General features: G+C 51.3%; 1 protein-coding gene across 1 annotated transcript in view; it reads left to right on the forward strand.

Moving 5' to 3' along the window:
- Nucleotides 1-19,023, forward strand: part of MAN1C1 (mannosidase alpha class 1C member 1) — a 203,677-nt gene extending 184,654 nt beyond the window's left edge. Inside the window, exons 8-12 of the mRNA XM_007935748.2 lie at nucleotides 7,173-7,288; nucleotides 12,996-13,215; nucleotides 15,712-15,884; nucleotides 17,179-17,294; nucleotides 18,897-19,023. Of these exons, the coding sequence (XP_007933939.2) occupies nucleotides 7,173-7,288; nucleotides 12,996-13,215; nucleotides 15,712-15,884; nucleotides 17,179-17,294; nucleotides 18,897-19,023 (752 nt within the window). The remainder of the gene's footprint in view (nucleotides 1-7,172; nucleotides 7,289-12,995; nucleotides 13,216-15,711; nucleotides 15,885-17,178; nucleotides 17,295-18,896) is intronic.
- The last annotated feature ends 402 nt before the right edge of the window (nucleotides 19,024-19,425 follow it).

Raw genomic sequence — 19,425 nt, forward strand, 5'->3', positions numbered from 1 at the left:
CAACTTTGGGGTCCAGCTCTGCGTCCTGCTCCCAGCCCACAGGAGCTAGAGGCATTTCTTCACTCAGACAGCCGCTGGCTGCTGAGGCTGAGAAACCCCAAGGTTGACAAGTAAAAAGGCACAGTCCCGATGTTACTACACAGCAGGCCATTAATTTAAGTCCATTGTAAGTCCCCAGGTCGGCAAAGCATGGCAGGCTGCTGAGCAACGACATGGCTACATTCAGGGTCCAAGCGTGCCATAGGCTAGAGACCATTCCCAAGGCTTCTCCTTATATACAGGAGGCAGACTACATCCCAAAGGCAGCTACTCAGCTGCTTGTGGTAGATCCCACCATGGAGTTGATTGCCAGTCTCATCATGGGGAATAACTTCCACCAGATGCCCAGCCACTCAACCAGGCCCAGCCAAGTTGACACACAAACATAACTACCACAGATGTGGTAGTCTGCTTCCATAAAGATTTATAGCCACTTAAACTCTCCCACCAGCTACTCCTCAAAAGGAATGCTGGGCAATCTACCTTTGTCAAAATACTGCCTTGGAAACCCAAGGAGGGGCAGCTATAAACTGGAATTGACTCAACGGCAGTGAGTTTGGTTTTTTCGGTTAAAGTCTCCAAGACCCAGTTTCCTCACCAAGAAAATGGGAACAATGATACCCTTTTTCCTCAGCTCCAAGTTGTGGGAAGGCCCTAAGCAGTACTAGGTGTGTTCTGGATGTCAGACGTTATTTGAAGAAGTGTGCAAAGTGGAAGAAACCCCTCCAGAATATTCCTATCTCACTAGTATATCTGAAAAAGAGGTGATGTGCAGACAGGCGTACCACCTCCAAGTCTCTGGAAAGCCACTTGAAGAAGAGAGTGAGATGTGTTCTTTGGGTGCCACGGAGGAAGCCTACTAGTGACGGTGAAAGGGCGCAGGAAACAGACCGTCCCGAGGGTCAGTCTTCTAAACATGACATGGGTCGTCCCAACAGGGAATGAGCTCCTTCCACTGTGAGTGTGCAAGTGGGGCTGGGAGGACCATGGTCCGCAGAGATACTGTGGAGGATCAGCAGGGGGCTAGAAGTCTATTCAAGTTCAAAGTGCCAGGCTCTAGGGGCTGTGTGAAAATCCCTCAACCTTGGGCTTCAGCTCTGCCTCTTGCTCCCAGCCCACTGAAGCTGGAGTCATCTCTTCACTCAGGCAGCTACTGGCTGCTGAGGCTAACAAGCCCAAGGTCAACAAATAAAATGACACAGCCCTGATGTTACCAAACCACATGGCAGGCCATTAATTTAAGTCCATTGAAAGTCCCAAGGTCGGCAGAGCATGGCAGGCCGCTGAACAACGACACAGCTACATACAGGGTTCAAGTGTGCCATATACTAGAGACCATTCCCAAAGCTGTTTCTTATATACGGGAAGCAGACCACATCCCTAAAGCAGCTACTCGGTTGCTTGTGGTAGGTCCCACCATGGAGTTAATTGCCAGTCTCATCATGGGGAGTAACTGCCACCAGCTGCCCAGCCACTCAACCAGGTCCAACCAAGTTGACACACAAACTTCACCACCACAGGCGGGGAGAAAATGAAGGTTTGAATTATATATTATGGCCATAGGAAGGGACAGTTCAATAACTGTTATTGCTTTTCATTGCAAGGCCTGACTGGGTAAAGAGATAAACTACTTTGTTGGCCTTAGCTACTTGAGGACGATGCAGTAAAACCCATAAAAAAAAAAAAAAAAAGCAACAGGGGTGTGGCTTCCCAGCCTAAACAGTTACCCCAGCAAATTACAGGGGAGTCCCCGCTGGGAACCATCCTTTTCTTTTCAGGCTGCACCAGGGGATGCAGGTCTTGGCAAAGTCGGTCACATATGGAAAATTGCTCCATATTAATAATATATGAATCCGTGGCCCGCTGGAAAGCAGAGGGGAGGTGATAAATCCCTGCTCATCCGGGTGCCTGCTTTCCTCCTCCCAGCTTTGGCACCCCGGTCATCTCAGGGTGTCCGTGGATTTTGCAGGGGGGTTTTGGTTATGTTTTGGTGCATGTGTATTGTTTCAGCAGATGGGAGCATTACCAGCTTGTATAAGCTAAGTGCACTCACATTTTTTTTTTTCTCTTCTTGAGTCCTCAGGACAAGCCTGTAGACAGGACAGGCAAGGACTGTTTAACCCATTTACAGCCACGGAAATTGCAGCTTAGAGAAGCAAAGAGAGGAAGAGGGCTGCCTCCTGGGTATCCAGGCCTCTGTTCTTGCCTGCTCCCCACTCCTCCTTGAACCTGAGCTAAGACCCTCCCTGCTGCTGTGGGATAAACCCACCAGGCTCCTATGGCACCAGGCACAGATGAGACCAACCCTAGCAGAGCCACTTAGAGCTCAGAGAGCAGCCGAGGTGGGTCACCAGCCCCTGCAGGTGGCCTCTGGAGTAATCTGTCCTTCTATCCATGGTTTGAATCCACCCTTTTTTCAGTGGGAAGGAAATGGCGAATGTGGATTCTTCCTGGCAGGCAGAGGCATGTGAGGTGCCCATCAGCCCCAGCCTGCAGTTCCCCCAGTTTCATGTTGCTTTCCTGCCAGCCGAGTCCCAGGCTCGTAGCTCAGCCTCCTGCTGCCAAGTGTGATGAAAGGGCTGACAAGGTCAGGAAGCAGCAAAACCATCTCTGCTTTAAGGGTCATAGACACCAACTGGTGCTCCCTTCTTACAGTTTATAGATCAGGAGACTGAGGCCCAAAGGAGGCAGTGGCTTGCCCAGAGCTACTGGCAGATCCACATCTTCTAATTCCCAACTCCTATGCTTCTCCCAAGGAGCTCTGGTAGCATAGTGGCTAAGACACTTGCCTGCTAACCAGACGGCTGGCGGTTCAAACCCACCATCCACTCCTCGGAAGGAAGGTTGGGCAATCCTACTTCCGTAGTGACACTGCCTCGGAAACCCAAGGAGGGGTCGCTATGAGTCGGGGCCGACTCCACGGCACATAACAACAACAACAACATGCTTCTCCCAGGAGTTCTGGTGGCATAGTGGCTAAGGCACTTGACTGCTAACCAGAAGGCTGACGGTTCAAACCCACCAGCCATTCCTCAGAAGGAAGACTGGGCAATCTATTTGTGTAGAGATACCACCTCAGAAACCCAAGGAGGGGCCGCTATGAGTCTTCACGCAGTGTGCTACACTATCTTGGGGAAGACACACACACACAGAAATTTATACCTCTGAATGAGAGTTCTCCTCTTCAGGTGAGTCCCCCTAACAGGCTGTGTGCATATCCCAAAGAGGTTCATGCCAAACATCCACGAGACTCTTGGCTCCTGTTGACCACACACCCTTGCCCTTGTCAGATGAAGCCCTTAACCGGATCCCATGCGCACTCTGTGGCCATGTGGTGAAGCCCAAACTCCCCCACTCAGCATTTGAGGCTCAAACCCGCCCATCTTAGTTTCTTGGTGCTATAGTAACAGAAATAGGACAAATGGATGCTTTAAGGAACAGGAATGTATTTCCTCACAGTTTAGGGGCTAGAAGTTCAAGGAATCGGCTCCAGGGGAAAGCTCTTTGTCTCAGCTTCCATAACCCCAACAGTCATTGGTTTCTTAACCATCTTCACATGCATCAGTCTTCCCCCCGTCCATGATTTTTTCCCCCCTCTTTCTGTGTGTCTGTTTTAGTCATTTTGTGCTGCTTTAACAGAAAATACCACAAATGGGTGACTTTCACAAACAGTTTATTCTTTTACAGTTTTGGAGGCTAGAAGTCCAAGTTCAAAGTGCCAGCTCTTGGGACTGGGTGAAGGCCCCTCGACCTTGGGCTTCAGCTCCCAACAAATAAAATGGCACAGTCCCAGTGTTACCAAACAACACGGCAGGCCACTAATTCAAGTCCAGAGACAGTCCTAGGATCAGCAGGAAACATGATAGGCTGTTAAATGAAGACTCAGCTACATGCAGGGTCCAAGTGTGCCAAAAAGCTGCAGACCTTTCCTAAAACCTCTCCCTCTATACTGGGAGCAGACCACATCCCTAGGCAGCTACTCAGCTGTTCACCACAGATTCCACCGTGGAGCTGATTGCCAGTTTCACCATAGAGGATAACTACATCCAGCTGCCCAGACACTCAGAACCAGGCCCAGCCAAGTTGACACATAACTTTAACAGTGTCTCTGTTGTTCTTTTTTATAACTCATAAGTGATTAGGTTTAAGGAGCTCTGGTGGTGAAGTGGATAGGGAATTTGGCTGCTAACCAAAAGGTCAGTGGTTCGAATCCACCAGCTGCTCCATAGAAGTAAGATGGGGCAAACTACTTCCATAAAGATTTACAGCCTCGGAAACCCAGTGGGGGTCACTATGAGTCCGGATTGGTTCTGTGGCAGTGGGTCTGGGTTTTTTTGGAGTGATTAGGTGAAGGACACATCCTACCATGATAAAGTCTCATTAACATAACAAAGGAAACCCTATTCTCAATTGGATTTACTTCTACAGGTTGTTGTTGTTATTTGCCATCGAGTCGGCCCCGACTTATACGACTCATAGCGACCCCTCCTTGGGTTTCCGAGGCAGTATCACTACAGAAGTAGGATTGCCCAACCTTTCTTCCGAGGAGTGGCTGGTGGGTTTGAACCGCCAGCCTTCTGGTTAGCAGTCAAGTGCCTTAGGCACTATGCTACCAGAGCTCCTAGGTATAGGGTTAGGATTCCAACACGTACTTCTGTGTTGGACACAATTCAGTCCATAACATGACCTTCCATTCATTGACTCAGCACTTTCCTGGACATCGTCTGTGTACCGGCCATAGAGGTGCTGGTCATGGAGAGGGAAGCAGGCATGGTCCCTCCCCTCGAGGGGCCCACAGTGTAGCAGGGGAGGCAATCCCCCATGAGGGCACTCAGAGCACAGCATCTGGGAGCACAGCTCACAGCGGTGGTGAGAGAACTGTGCTGAGTGCTTCCCCAGAGGGGCGCTGGGCCCACCTCTTCCATGGGCCTTATTCTACTGAATCCTCACAGTAACTCGGGGGGAGGGTCTGGGAGCTGGGTTATGTGGCCAGTGAGGAGGGGACAGCACAGGCAAAGCTTTCTCACAGAGGTGAGAAGTAGCATGGTGAGTAGGGGGAGCCAGGAGTGTTTGGGGTGACTGGAGAATAAAGTGAGAGGAGGTAGGGCGGGAGATGAGTCTGGAGAGGACCATGGCCTTGGCCACCATGCCCATGAGCCAATGCCCCCTGTGGGCAGTAGGGGCTGCGGAAGGGCTTTAAGTAGAGGCTGACCCAGTTTGACCTTCATCCTTCACCCCGCTTCCCTGCCCAGCCTCTCCCCCACCTCCCGCCATGCCCTGCTCAGGCCTCCTGCTCCAGCCGTGGTCATGCCATCCACTGACCAGGCTGTGGACATACTTGCCCATCTGCACTTGACCAAGCTGTGCCATTCACCTGGGGTTGGGGGATGGAGGGAACACTTTGCCGAAACACACTTCTTTACTAAGCACAGGTGGAAGGTGCCCGCACAGTGGAAGGCTCCCAGTGCAGTGCCAGGCACACGCAGACCCTCCCTCAGTTCAGTCCTCTTTTTCTCTCTCTTCCCCTTCACAAGGTCCGGCTGATGGCCCCCACCCCACACGAGCCCTCCTGCTCCTTGCAGAGCTTCTTCATCAGGTGCAGTGCAGTTTGGGCAAGTGCTTGTCCCACTCCTGAACCCTTGCTGGCTCAGGATTTGTACAGATGGGGCTAGAAGGGGGCTGGAGGGGCTGCTTGATTTACTGTACAGTTAGCCTCTTTCAGCCCCCTTTCCAGGTTCCCGTCTGTCTTTACCCTCTGTCTGTTGGTCCTTCTCTCTTCACATTTGGCCTTTCTTTCTCTGGGCGTCTTTCCTTTCACTCTCTGGTTGACTGTGTTAAAGCTGCCGAAAGTGTGGCCTCCACCATTCACTGTCTGGGTGGCCTTGGACACCTTAATTAGGCTCGCTGTCAGCTTTTCCTTCTGGGAAATGGGGTTGATAGTGCTTATCCTGCAGGGGACTACGAAATGCTAAATAATCCAGTAAAGCTTCTGGCCCACCCACTACCACTGAGTCGATTCTGACTCAGACCGACCCTATAAGACAGGGAAGAACTGCCCCATAGGGTTTCCAAGGCTGTAAATCTTTAAGGAAGCAGACTGCCTCATCTTTCTCCCTCAGAGTGGTTCAAACCACAGACCTTTGGGTTAGCAGCCAAATGCTTTAACCACTGCAACCCCAGGACTCCTTCTCCTGGGCCACGGTAGATAGTTGTAGCTGCTCCTGTTTTGTTTCTCTTCCCCACACACTTTCTTTCCTCTCCTGTCCCCTCTTTCTCAACACTCTTCCCACTCCCCACACCCCAGCTCCCTTTCCTCTTGTCTCCGTCTCTGCTTAGCTGAATTATAACATAGAACTGAAGTTTATTCATTGTGATACCTGTTAAATGCCTTTGTATCCCTGTTGTTAATTTTTAAAGCATGTGAGTGAAATACGTCCCGTGCCTTCTGTGGTCGAGTGTTCTCCAGGCAGCCCATCCTTCTCCTAGGACAGCATCCTCCCTGTCTGCAGAGAGGTCCTCATTCAGCCGTAACCTGGACGGGCCCTGCCCCGTGGGCATCTCGGGGCAGCCACAGGCTGGCCCGCAGTCACAGGGCATGGGTGCCACCAAGGGAGAGAGCGGGTATTCAGACCCAATTCTTCTCTTTCCCTGCTCCTTTGAACTTCATTTATCCCAATTTGCTAAATTTAAACTCCGTTTTTCCAGAATGGCTTAGCACTCGAGGGTCTGACCGACTAAATTAAGGCTCTCGTTCCTACTTTCCATGGCCTTTTATGCCAAGCATTAATTACCATGTTTGTCACTGGGTAATAAAAATCTCTGAACTCCCTGCCACCAGATTATCTTTTTAAAGAAATGCAACTCATTTACAGTTAATAACCAGAGGCCCTGCTGGCGCAGCCTGCTAAAACTAGATGATTTATAGCACCCAGATGCGCCCGCACACTTTCTGTGGCATGATCGGTCTCAAGACGTACTGGCCACCGCCGCCGCCGCTGCCACCATCCACAGGACAAGTCATGTGTGCCTTCCTCTCAGCCCCTGTCAGGTTTTGGTAGCTGGTGATTAAATGCTTGCGTCGGCCACAGTGCCAGCAGATGGAGATGACACTCTTGTCCTCTTTCCCTTCACAGACCATGTCTCAATTGGAGGACTCGGGGACAGTTTTTATGAATATTTGATCAAATCCTGGTTGATGTCGGCCAAGACAGATATGGAGGCTAAAAATATGTACTACGAAGCTTTAGAGGTAAGACAAGTGCTTGGTTCTTTGTGGGTGGTTGGCCATTAGCCACTGGCTCTCTTGGTGGCACACAGGGGCCAGATGGTCTAAGGCTCTGCCCACCCTTCTCCACAGCGGGCTGGCCGGGGCCATGACAAGACAGTCCTTACCTGAACAAGTCACTTGACACACCCTGTCTCCTGACTCCTCTCTGCAGCCCTGAAATCAGGGCCATGTTGGCATCCTCAATTAATAGATGCAAAACCCAGGCTCAGGGAGGTGAACTGATTTGTCCAAGGTCTCAGTGTAAGTGACAGATTCAGAAACCCTGGTCCAGAACTCCACCCTCCCACCATAGTTAACAGACCAGAGCCCAGAACGAAGCCAGAGCCAGGGGAGGCTGCCATAGCAAGACCCTCAGCCATCTTTCCCTCTAATCAGAGTCTCATCATTATTAGCATGCCCCCACTGGGAGGGGGCTCCCTCACCGGAACATCTAGCTCTGCTCGTCTTTTCCTGGATGGAAACCAAGGCACAGAGAGGGAAAAGCACTTGCCCAAGGCCACACAGCATAAAGCTGGCACTAGAGCCAGGTCTCCCTCAGCAACCCCAGCGCTATTCGCACTGCTTTGTACCACTGCTGGTCTGTCCAGTGAATTTGCCCACAGAGCAGGAATGAAAGAGAAACAAGAAGCTGAGCTCAGTCTCTTCAGAGAGGGGAAGACTCAGGGACATTATTGGAAGCACATCAGCCCATCAACAGACACCTTTGAGCCCCCTAGGGAAAAGGTACTGGGCAGGCACTATACTGTGCTGGACACCTTCCTGCTCCAGGCCTCAGTTTCCCCATAAAGTAAGTTGAGCCAGTCGGAGTTCCTCTGCCGCCATCTTGATCTTAGCTACCACTTTCCTATAAACTGGACTCCTGCTTCCCCTCTGCTCCCTCCCCCGAGTCCATTCTCCATATGCAGCCAGAGGGGCTGAAAATGCATGGTCCTCCCCTCACTCACTCCCCTTAGCACTTGGAATCAACCAGACTCCTCCTCTTTGCCCAAGGGGCCCCATATGACCTGGGTCCGGCAGGTCACAGACCTGTCTCCTAACTCTTTCCTCTCTGCTCTCTTGACTGTGGTCACCAGCCTTCCTGCTCTTCCTCAGACACTAGGCTCTTCCCACCTCAAGGCCTTTGCATTTGCTGTCTCCTCTACCTGGAATGTCATTGAAATGGCTGGGTCCCATGTATCAGTGAGTTCTCAGCTTCAGTGTCCTAGAGCAGCCTTTCCTAGATGCTCTCTATCACATCCCCCAGCCTTATTCTCTTCCTTACCTTTGTCAGTATTTAAAACTATCAATAAACTTGTTTATTGTCTGTCTTTCCCAAATAGAATGTGAGCTTTGTAGGAGCAGGGATCTTATTTGCTCATATGCCCTGTATGTCTTGCTCCTAAAACAGGGCCTGGCACATAGTAGGTGTACCATATGAATGAATAATTATGAATAAATAATGGATGAACGTTGAAAAGATAGAGGGAAGGAGAAATGGATAGATGGACAGACTGACGTACGAACGTAAGCAGTTGTAGCTGGATGGACGGATGATCTCTCACTACCCTCTTATCCCACAAATTTGGCCTGGAATGATGATAGTGCTTTCCTTGACATTGAAATAGGTCTCAGAAGCCACAGATGTTTTAACTGTGGGCTCGGTGCTGAATTTTCCATTTTTAGTCCCCCAGCAACCAGCACCTCAGTCATGAAGCAGCTGCTGAAACTCCAGTCCCAGACCAGCCTAAGTCTAAGCCCTACCCCCAGCCAGGCTTTAACCGGGCACAGACCATGCCCAGCAACCCCCAGGTTAGGGCTCGGTTGGTGGCCAGGGCCTGCTGCTGAGAGGGGCAGTCTCCACAGTCCAGTAAACAGAAAGTTAACTAGCAGCCTGGTTCCCTCCCTCAGGGCACACTGTAGTTGAGGATTCAAAGAAAGAAATAGCCATGAATTATTTAAGCAAACTGGGAGTTTTATGGAAGCACTTGATTGAACAGGATAGAACTTGGCTTTGCTCCCTGCATTTGATCTCCCCAGTGAAGAGTCTGGAGCCTCTCTGACCCCATAAAGGCTGGGCCTCTGGCAAGTTTGGGGCTTTGAAGAATGTGCCGGTGGTTCTCAACCTCGTCTGCATGTTAAAATTGCCTGGGGAGCTATAAGATCCTGATGCCCAGGCCCACCTCCGACCAGTTACATCAGAGCCGCAGGTGGAGCCCAGGTACCAGCATTCTAAAGCTCCCCAAGTGATTCCAGTGTGCACATGGGCAGGAAACTAGCTTTGAAATCTCCCTGTGCCACCCCAGGCCAATTAAATCAGAGCCAGCCCTTTTTGAAAGCTCCCACCGTGGTTCTGATGTGCAGCCTGGGTTGGAAACCACCAGGTTAGATGAATGTACAGCTGGGATGGCCGTGGGGATGTAGACCAGTCCCATAGAGCACACCCCTGTGGTCACAGGAGGAGAGGCAACAAGAATCACAGCAAGAAGAGGAAGGCATAGAGAGGTGCATGGGAGGTGCAGGCCACAAAGATGAACCCTTTCACACATCCGGTTTTGCATTGTCTATCGATGGCACATAACAACAACAACAACGATTAAAAAAAAGAGTCACAGCAAGACCTTCTGTCACTTCAGGCCTCCTCCAGGCTTCAAGGACCTGGTCATATTTAGTCTCTACAACTTGGCAAAACAGGTATACACACTCCTCACTTATCGACATAGTCAGGTTCCAAAGACAAAGTCATTATGCAACAGTCGGCATCATGCATGGATAATGACCACATCAGATCACAGAATGGAGAGTGACCACATCATTACATAACTGCCAAATTACATCATCATGTAACTCCCAAATCACTGAGAATCATGACTGTGGTAGTTTGGTTTGTGTGTCAACTTGGCTGGGCCTGGTTGAGTGGCTGGGCAGCTGCTGGTAGTTAATCCCCATGAGGAGACTGGCAATCAGCTCCATGGTGGGATCTACCACAAGCAGCTGAGTAGCTGTCTTTGGGATGTGGTCTGCTTCCTGTATATAAGGAAAAGCTTTGAGAATGGTCTCTAGCCTATGGCACGCTTGGACCCTGCATGTAGCCGTGTCATTGCTCAGCAGCCTGCTATGCTCTGCCGACCTTGGGACTTACAATGGACTTAAGTTAATGGCCTGCCGTGTGGTTTGGTAACATCGGGACTGTGCCTTTTTCACTTGTCGACCTTGGGGCTTCTCAGCCTCAGCAGCCAGCAGCTGTCTGAGTGAAGAAACGCCTCCAGCTCCAGTGGACCGGGAGCAGAGGCAGAGCTGGACCCCAAGGTTGAGGGGCTTTCACTCAGCCCCTAGAGCCTGGCATTTTGAACTTGGACTTGCAAGCCTCCAAACTGTAAGAATAAACTCATTTGTTACGGCCATCCCATTTGTGGTATGTTTCCTATCAGAGCAGCACTAGGCAACCAGAACACTGGCCCAGCAAGGCTAACACATAACCTTAACCATCACAACCAGTGTTACCCTCACCTTGCATCATCCCAGTGTTTGTTACTGCCAGACCTACGTTGTTAATGTGTAAAATAGGTGGTAGATGTTTTACTATTGTCGTAAATGTGATGTGTTGGTAAGGAGATCGTCAATAAGTGGGGAGTAGGTATATTATTCCCAGCTCACAGATGATGAAACTGAGGCTCAGAAAGGCCCAGGGTCACACAGCAACAAGTGGCAGGGCCAGGATGCAAACTTGGATCTGACTAACCTCAAATTCAGTGCTCCTGCCTCCACATACAGGCTGCCAGATTGCAGAAGAGCCTGGTTCACCTCAAAATCCCTCTTGGACATGGTTAGTTGGAGGTTCTCCCCAGAAGGAACCTTTAATCTGTCCCTTAATCCTCAGCACAATCCCAGGAATTATTATCCCCACTTTTTTGATGTTGCTGTTATGTGCCGTCGAGTCAGACCCGACTCATAGTGACCCCTCCTTGGGTTTCCGAGGCAGTATCACTACAGAAGTAGATTGCCCAACCTTCCTTCCGAAACTTTTTAGATAAGCCTTCAGAAAAGTGGCGTAACTTGCCCAGCATCACCCAACTCTCAAATTGCAGAACTGGGACTCAAACCCAGATCTCTGACCCTTGCCTGCTCTATGCACTGTCTTTTGCTCTGATTTAAGTCTCTGACCAGTTGGTTGCCAACCTATGCTGTCTGTGTTTTGCTCAGTTTAAAAAGCCTGTGTCTTATCTTTTGCATCTGCTTGTTTCCATTTTATCCTCAAAGAGAAACTGGTCTATAATTTCCTCTTTTCTATAATGAATCAGTTTGGGGTTAACCCCAGATGGGAATGGTCCTAAATTCTATGGGAGATGGTCTGCAAAGTGCTGACTTCCTGCTCCCTAGAGGAATCTTCCTCCACCCCATGTCTGTGTTCTCTCCCAGATGTTGACACCTGGTAACTCTGAGCCACACCTCATTTAATCCTCACGACCTATGAAGTAGGTAAGGTTCTTATCCCCATTTTACATACAAGGAAACTGAGGCTAAGAGAACACATAACCTGCCCAATATCACCCAGCTTGGAACTGCTGGAAGGGGCATTGAACCCAGGGAGTCTGCCCCCAAGAGCTGTTTTTGCACCATCAGGTTAAAGCTCAGGGTACATATCAGAGTCTTGGAGATCCTGCAGACTTTCTCCAAAGAGTGGAAACTACTGAAAGGTTTTAAGCAGGCACAAGATACCATCTGATCTGTGATTTACAGAGTACAGAGATTCCCCTCAAGAACAGATTGGAAGGCATTGACCCATGTCACTTTAGTTTTGTGCATTTCACTATACATAAATTATATTTCAATAAATGCATTTAAAAAATAAAAATAAATTAAAAAAAAAAAAACAGATTGGAGGGGCAAGAGTGGAAGCAGAGGCCTGCAAGGGTCCCAGAAGCCCCCGTTTAGTGGACCAGGACCCACAGTCCATCCTAGAGTATGGCTGAGGGCTGTTGGCATGGCTACTACCATCACATCCTGTCTCCAGGCATCCCTGGACTAAGAGCAGGGAGTGAATAGCACAGTGACCTGACACCTGCATATCCCCCAGCATGCCAGGGACCTCTGCCAACAGCATCACCTCCCACAGAGCAGGGAAGGGGTCTCAGCGCTGCTTCCCACCAAAGCAGAACAGCCACTGGGTATGGAAGCAGCAGTCCTCTGGGAGGCTGGGGATCCTAGCCCTACCCCTGGCCGCCTGGTAACCTGGGACAAGTCTGTAAAGCCTACCAGAACCTGTCTGCCCGGCTTGTTGAGGGCATCACATGGGGAGCTGGGTGATAAAGTGCCCATGGAGAGCAGCTCTTCATGCTCTGTGGGTCCTGTTTGAAAATCTGATAACATACATGAACCCTCTCCCCCAGAAAAATGCATGTACACAAAAATGTTACATACAGTGTTGGGGGCTTTCTAGACTCCCTGAAGCCCATCCACAGGTGAAGGACCCCTAGCAAAGGTCGTAATGCAGGAGGAGGATCATTTGAAAAGACTCATGGAGCTCCCCAGGGAGCACCCCCCACCCCCAGAAGTGCCTGGCTTCCTGGGCTGGAGGGCTGGCACAGCTGCATCGACTGCTGTCTCCACGATACTCATTTCCGCCCTCTCCCCCTCCCTTCTCTGTCCCCTCCCGTGCCCTCTCCCTGCTCAATCCCTCTCCTGCTCCCAGGCAATAGAGACCTACTTGCTGAATGTCTCTCCTGGGGGGCTGACCTACATTGCTGAGTGGCGAGGGGGGATTCTGGACCACAAGATGGGGCACCTGGCCTGTTTCTCAGGGGGCATGATTGCCCTCGGCGCTGAGGATGCCAAGGAAGAAAAGAGGGCCCACTACCGAGAGCTGGCAGCCCAGATCACCAAGACGTGCCACGAATCATACGCCCGCTCAGGTAACCCTGCCTAGGGAAGGGGCAGCAGGAGAGACTGAGGCTAGACGCCAAGAAGGACCGGAAATAGCAGGAGAGCAGCAATGAGTGAACTCCCTTGGAAGTTATATAGCACTTGAATGAGAGATGTGCTATCTATGCACCGAGACTGTAGTCTAAAGGGGAAACTATGATGCTGTATTGAGCATTCCATGTGTGCCTGACTGATGTTGGGTGGCACTTGACACACCTCTTCCCTGAATCTCACATGGATGAGGAAACTGAGGCTCAGATATGACTTGGCCAGGGTCCTTCATGAAGGGCACAGAGGAGAGGGTCCTCCAGTCCCTGCAGCGGAAACGTTGGCTTCCTGAGCCTAGCAAATTCCTTTACCCTTTGTCCCCCACCCTGGAGTGGATCTCACCACCCCCTGGCACCACCCCGTTTGGCCCTTTGATCCAAGAACACAAAACACTTGAGAGCTTCTTCATCATCCCACCCAGCACTGACTGCAGCACTGCTGAATGCTAGAGGCAGAAGTCACATTAAACAGCACGAACCCGACTCCTCGTTCTATGCATAGGGAAACCAAGTCAGCCCAGAGAGGGGAAATGACTTGGCCAAAGTTGCACCGCACATGAATAGCTGAGCCTGGACTAGAACCCAGGTCTTCTGACGTCCAGTCCCACCTTGCATGCTGCCTCTCTAGACAGCCCCAAGGGATGCCTGCTGTGAGTGAAGGAGAGAACCCAAGATTTTCAGTGAAAACCGTGGTTCAAATACTGCTCTGCTGCTCATCTGTTCAGTGGGAACAATATCCGGGTCTCCCGGAGTGAGGGGATGGGGCCCACAGGAAAGCAATTGGCCCCCTGTGTATAACCAGTATCATGGGGGCCTGTGTTAACTAACACCCGTCTGCCCGCCAGGCCCACCGCAGACACTCGGACACTCTGATGGCTCCTGTCCAATCCGGGTCTCCTGGAGCTGTTTCCAGGAAGCCAGCGATTCACAGCAGATCCTTAAAGCTGGTCTTCCATTCCCTTCAAAGAGCTCATGCTGCCAGGGCCATAGACAAATAGGAAATCTCAGGAATAATAACCAGCTTGCTATTTGTTGGGGACAATCAGCCCAGACCATATAAGACAGCCCACTTAATAGAGCATATTGTTCCCGCCAGCCTGGCTTGTCCCGTGGATGGTGACAACAGTCACTGCTGCCCTCACCCCATTAGCAGCTTGGCAAACCTATTTGCTGATGATCAGGAATGGCAGTGCCGTTCAAGTGGGGCGGAGGGCCCAGAGTCTAGCTAATTCCTCTTCCATGAAGCCCTGCGTGGAAGAGTAGGAGGTTCTCCACAGCTCTCCAGTCCCCATGGCAAGGAAAAGCAACCCCGGGCCTCTCAGGGTCCTGAGCCTTAGTGGAGGGAGGATGGACACCAATTGAGGCCAGAGCTGGGCATACAGCTGAGCTAGAAGGATGTACAGGCATTATGGGAGAAAGAGCTGACCCACACACCCTCAATTGTGGACTTAGAGAGTCAGACCCAAAAGGGAAAGAGAGCATAGCCTGGGGAAAAGGTATCAGATTCAAGGTCACATCCTAGCTCAGCCAGGACTTGCTGTGTTACCTTGGACAAATGACTTACCCTCTCTGACCCTCAGTTTCCACATGCATGAAAGAGGGAGAATAACATCTATTAGCACAAAAATAGTTTTTAAAGATTTGAAATAATGTATGTAGAGCACCTAGCACAAAGCTGGAAATTGTGGCTGCAGTGGTGGTTACGGTCACCCAGAAGACAGAATGGCAGCAAATTGTCCAAAAAACAAAACAACACCAACCAAAAAAAAGGCAACCATAAAAAACTAGACGTCATCAGGACTTCTTTATTCTGTTCCCTCTGCCTGTGTAGGGGGTCCATTTCTAGGCAAGTCTGGCACCTCATCTTCACCTCAGCAGTTAGCCAAACTGTGAACTAGAGTTCACAGCCTTCTAGAGAAGGCTGGTTCAGGGAGGAATTAAAAGCAGTTCCCTGGGGGGGAGAGGGGGAGGTCTGTGGAGAAGCATCAATACACATTAACCTACTAAAGGACCTGATAAGTCCTGCAAATAACAGACTGTTAGACTGTTTCACTTTGCTTAACCCACTGTTCCCCAAATGTGTTTAAACCGAGAACCGTTTATTGGCTGAACTCTATCTGGTTAACATCTGAAGAGCTAGTGTCTGAAAATACACAGTTGGGGAACAGTGCCTGAACTTTGATCTTCTCAGACTGTACTTGTGAGTAGTTCACTTGGATTCTCAGAGTCCCAAACTGCAAACTTGAGGCCTCAAGGGTCAGGCTTTAGCCAGGTGAGGCCGAGAAGGAAGCTATGAATTTAGCCCAGGAGCAGCCTCATCAGGCCATTCCTGCAGAGTCCACCCTGTGCCAGCTCATCACTGACCATCACCCCAACAGCATCCTGAAAAGCAGGAGGTGGCAGGTCTGACCCAGGCTGTCTGGTTGGATCTTCCTACAGATACCAAGCTTGGGCCTGAGGCCTTCTGGTTTAACTCTGGCAGAGAGGCAGTGGCCACCCAATTGAGCGAGAGCTACTATATCCTGCGGCCCGAGGTGGTGGAGAGCTACATGTACCTGTGGCGGCAGACCCACAACCCCATCTATAGGGAATGGGGCTGGGAAGTGGTGATGGTGAGTGAGCCCTGGGGGCAAGTGATGGGGAGGCAGGCACCCCTGAGAATTTACAGATGGAGTCAAAAATCCCCAAGCTCAGGCACCAAGCAGAGGGTCAAGCCAGGTTGACATCTGGATGAGGTTCAAAGTGCAGAAGGTCAAGGTTGTGGAGCCAAGAGCCCTGAGCTGGGCACTGGCTACTGTGGGACAGAGCAGGTCAGAAACTTGTGGAAAGGCTCCTGGTTGGTGCCTTGGTCACCCTGAGAGTCCATAGCCTTTGGGTGTGGGGTAAACTCAGAGGACCAAAGGCAGGGGCAGCCAGATAGAGCCCAGAACACAATGCGGCCGTTCCTTTCCCAGCAGACCCTTTCTCGACCCTGAAGCCTGGACAGCCTAGTGTCTGTGCCTCCTTTCCAATGGGAACTAGCTGCCAGGCCAGCAGTTCACCTCTCTCCTCTTCCTAAAACTGGCCCAGGCCCAGGTCCCCCAACTCCTCTCTGGGCCCTGCCCCCAAGCCGCTCCTTCACTAGCCCCCTTGGCACACCCTCCTCTCAACCCCTGAACTCCTAGCTGGAACTCTTCTGGCCCTCTTTGGGCTGGATGTCAAGGCAGCTGTGGGGACTCCAGAAGGTCCCTCGGGGTTGCTGAGCCCCGCTTGTCCTCTCCAGCCCCTTGTCCCAACTCTGTAGATGACAAGGCCTGACCATCTCTAAGAGGCACACACTCAGTACCGTAAACTCACCACGGTAAACTCAGTACTGTGCTCGCACAGGGCACGGGGTGCCTGCTCAGGTTGGTCTCCATGACCCACAAAGCATGTGCACTGACCTGAGTCTACTTACTTCTCTGAAGCTCTGGTGCTTGACCCAGGGCCCATCTTGTAAACCCCTCAATGTGTAAAAGTTGCATGCATATACAAAATATATTTATATGCAGAAATGCAGACAGCCTTTGGCTCAAGGACCAGGTCTCTACAGAGAATCCTGAAGGTGTCCGGAGTCTATTCCTCATGGCCTACCTTTTCATCTCCTTCTACCACCGTGGAGGCATTTGTCAGAATAGTTTCCCAAAGAGGCCAAGAGAAGCAGCCTCATAAGTTCCAGCCAGTAGCAGAACTCAGAGCAAGCAGCCTGTGGAAACTGAGTTCTCAGGGGGAGGCAGAGGGAGTGTGGGCCCTCAGCCCTGGGGATGGGGGCAGGGCAGGCAAACCCTGAAAGGCACCTGGCTGTCCAGAAGCCCCAGCCCTCTGGCGGGCTTGAGTCCTGGGGAGGCTTTCCCCTCCCCACACTCAGGCAGCCTTCCTTTTCCCCAGGCCCTGGAGAAATACTGCCGGACAGAAGGGGGCTTCTCTGGGATCCAGGATGTCTACAGCAGCATCCCTAACCACGACAACAAGCAGCAGAGTTTCTTTCTGGCAGAGACACTGAAGTGAGTCGGGGCTCAGTCTATGGTTTTACCCGAAAGCTTTTCTTAGGGACGGAGCAGTGGGAGGATGCGGGGGTCAGCCTTCCTCCCCCTTCACCAGCAGTCAGATTCTGTGGTTCCAGGACAGGGCAAGTGGGAGCAGGGGTTGAGAACTCAGGGTTAAGCCCCCAGGTGAGCCCGGAGCCCAGGACAGTTTCTCTCCTCCAGATGGTGAGCCCTGGGACTGAAAGACAGGGCTGGCATCCCAAAACCAAACCAAACTCACTGCCATGGAGTCGGCCCCGACTCATAGCGACCCCTCCTTGGATTTCCGAGGCGATATCACTATGGAAGTAGATTGCCCCATCTTCCTTCCGAGGAGGGGCTGATGGGTTTGAACTGCCAGCCTCCTGGTTAGCAGTCAAATGCCTTAGACACTATGCTACCAGAGCTCCTGGGTGGGCATCCAGCCCCCAACATATTAGTGGTGTGATGTTTAGAACTCAAGTTCTTTAAACTGTTTCCTGAGGTTACTTGCATTTCCTCAAACTCTGTCCTCATCTGCAAAACGAGAACAGTAATGATGATGCAGGTGGACCCTGATAAGGGCATCTGAGAATGAATGAGATAACACACCTGCCCGGTGCCAATACTGGCGGCTGTTGTTAACTTTTCCTTCTGAGGCCTCTGCAGCATTACTGTTCCATCACTCTGTCTCCCCACCCCCCGCCCCCAGTAGAAGTTGGCCACCTCTTTCCCTTGCTGGTCCCCAAAGCAAGCCCTTTGTGCTCTAACCTTTTAAGATGGGTTAGAATGGTCAGTTCCTTCCAGTAGAAAATTCCCATGCCCGGGGAAGCTGTTTTGTTTAGTGCTCTCAACGTACTTTCACGTAGAGTCCCCTCAGAAGGCCTCTAAGGGAGCAGAGTAAGAGTGTGGGCTGGTGCGGCACTCAGGCCACTTCGGGAAAGAAAGGGGAAGTAGGCTGTGAAGACGCCTAGCAGGGCTCACATGCAGGGCCAGGGAGGCAGAGTACCTGAGTGAAGCTGGCAGGTGTAACAAAGTGAGACGGGACAGAGCCAGGATTAAACCAGGTCTGTTTGTGAGGCCTTATCACTACAGAAGTAGATTGCCCAACCTTCCTTCCAAGGAGTGGCTGGTGGGTTTGAACCGCCAGCCTTCTTTCTGGTTAGCAGTCAAATGCCTTAGGCACTATGCTACCAAAACCCCCCACCCCCCCCCCCCCCCCCGCCCCTTTAGTCTGGTGCAGCAGTTAAGGCATTCAGCTGCTAACAAAAAGGTTGGTGGTTCAGACCCACCAGCCACTCAGTGGGAGAAAGCTGAGGCAGTCTAGTTCCATAAAGATTTACACTGTTGGCAATCCTATGGGGCAGTTCTACTGTGTCCCATAGTGTTGCCAGAAGTCAGAATAGACTCAAAGGCTGTGGATTTGGTTTGGGTTTGGTCTGACTCCAAAGCTTAGTGCTTTCCCTGGGCCCTGGTTTTGACATCCCTGTGGTCTCAGCCCCAGCCCACTGCAGAGGCCTCTGAGGTTATTTCCCTGGGGGCCCGCCCTTCACTGGGCACTGACGACTGTCTGTTGCTTCCCTGCCCGGCCTTGGGGCACAGGTATCTCTTTCTTCTGTTCTCTGAAGATGACGTGCTTTCCCTGGAAGACTGGGTGTTCAACACTGAGGCCCACCCGCTCCCGGTGAACCACTCGGAGAGCTCCAGCAGGACCAGGGCCAGACACTGACCCCTTTTCCCCACCGCTCCTGGGGCCACCACAGACATGTCTTGCCTTTTTGGGATTTGGGACTGTTCTCACAGGGATTGGGAACGTAGCCCCCAACCCCGGCAGATCTGTCGGACAAGCAACTTCTTTTCCTCTATGAGGAGACAAGGACTTGGAGACGAAGTGATGTCAGAAAGGGCCACCCTACAGCAGGCCCCCGACATTCCTTTCTACAAAGAATTTCTATGAAACCCACTCAACTTGCCATTCTAGGGCCAGAGGACCGGATGTTTGCATTCCAACCCCCTGCATCAGCTTCACTCCCTTTCGTTTTGTTTTGCTTGATTTTGCCTTTTCTCTACAGTTGGTTTTTATCACAGTTTTATCATTCTCAAAACCATGTGCTTTCTAAAACGGTGGCCT

The sequence above is a fragment of the Orycteropus afer genome, unplaced genomic scaffold, assembly GCF_000298275.1.
Source record: "Orycteropus afer afer isolate SDZICR_OR568_19922 unplaced genomic scaffold, OryAfe1.0 scaffold00031, whole genome shotgun sequence".
Classification (NCBI taxonomy): domain Eukaryota; kingdom Metazoa; phylum Chordata; class Mammalia; order Tubulidentata; family Orycteropodidae; genus Orycteropus; species Orycteropus afer.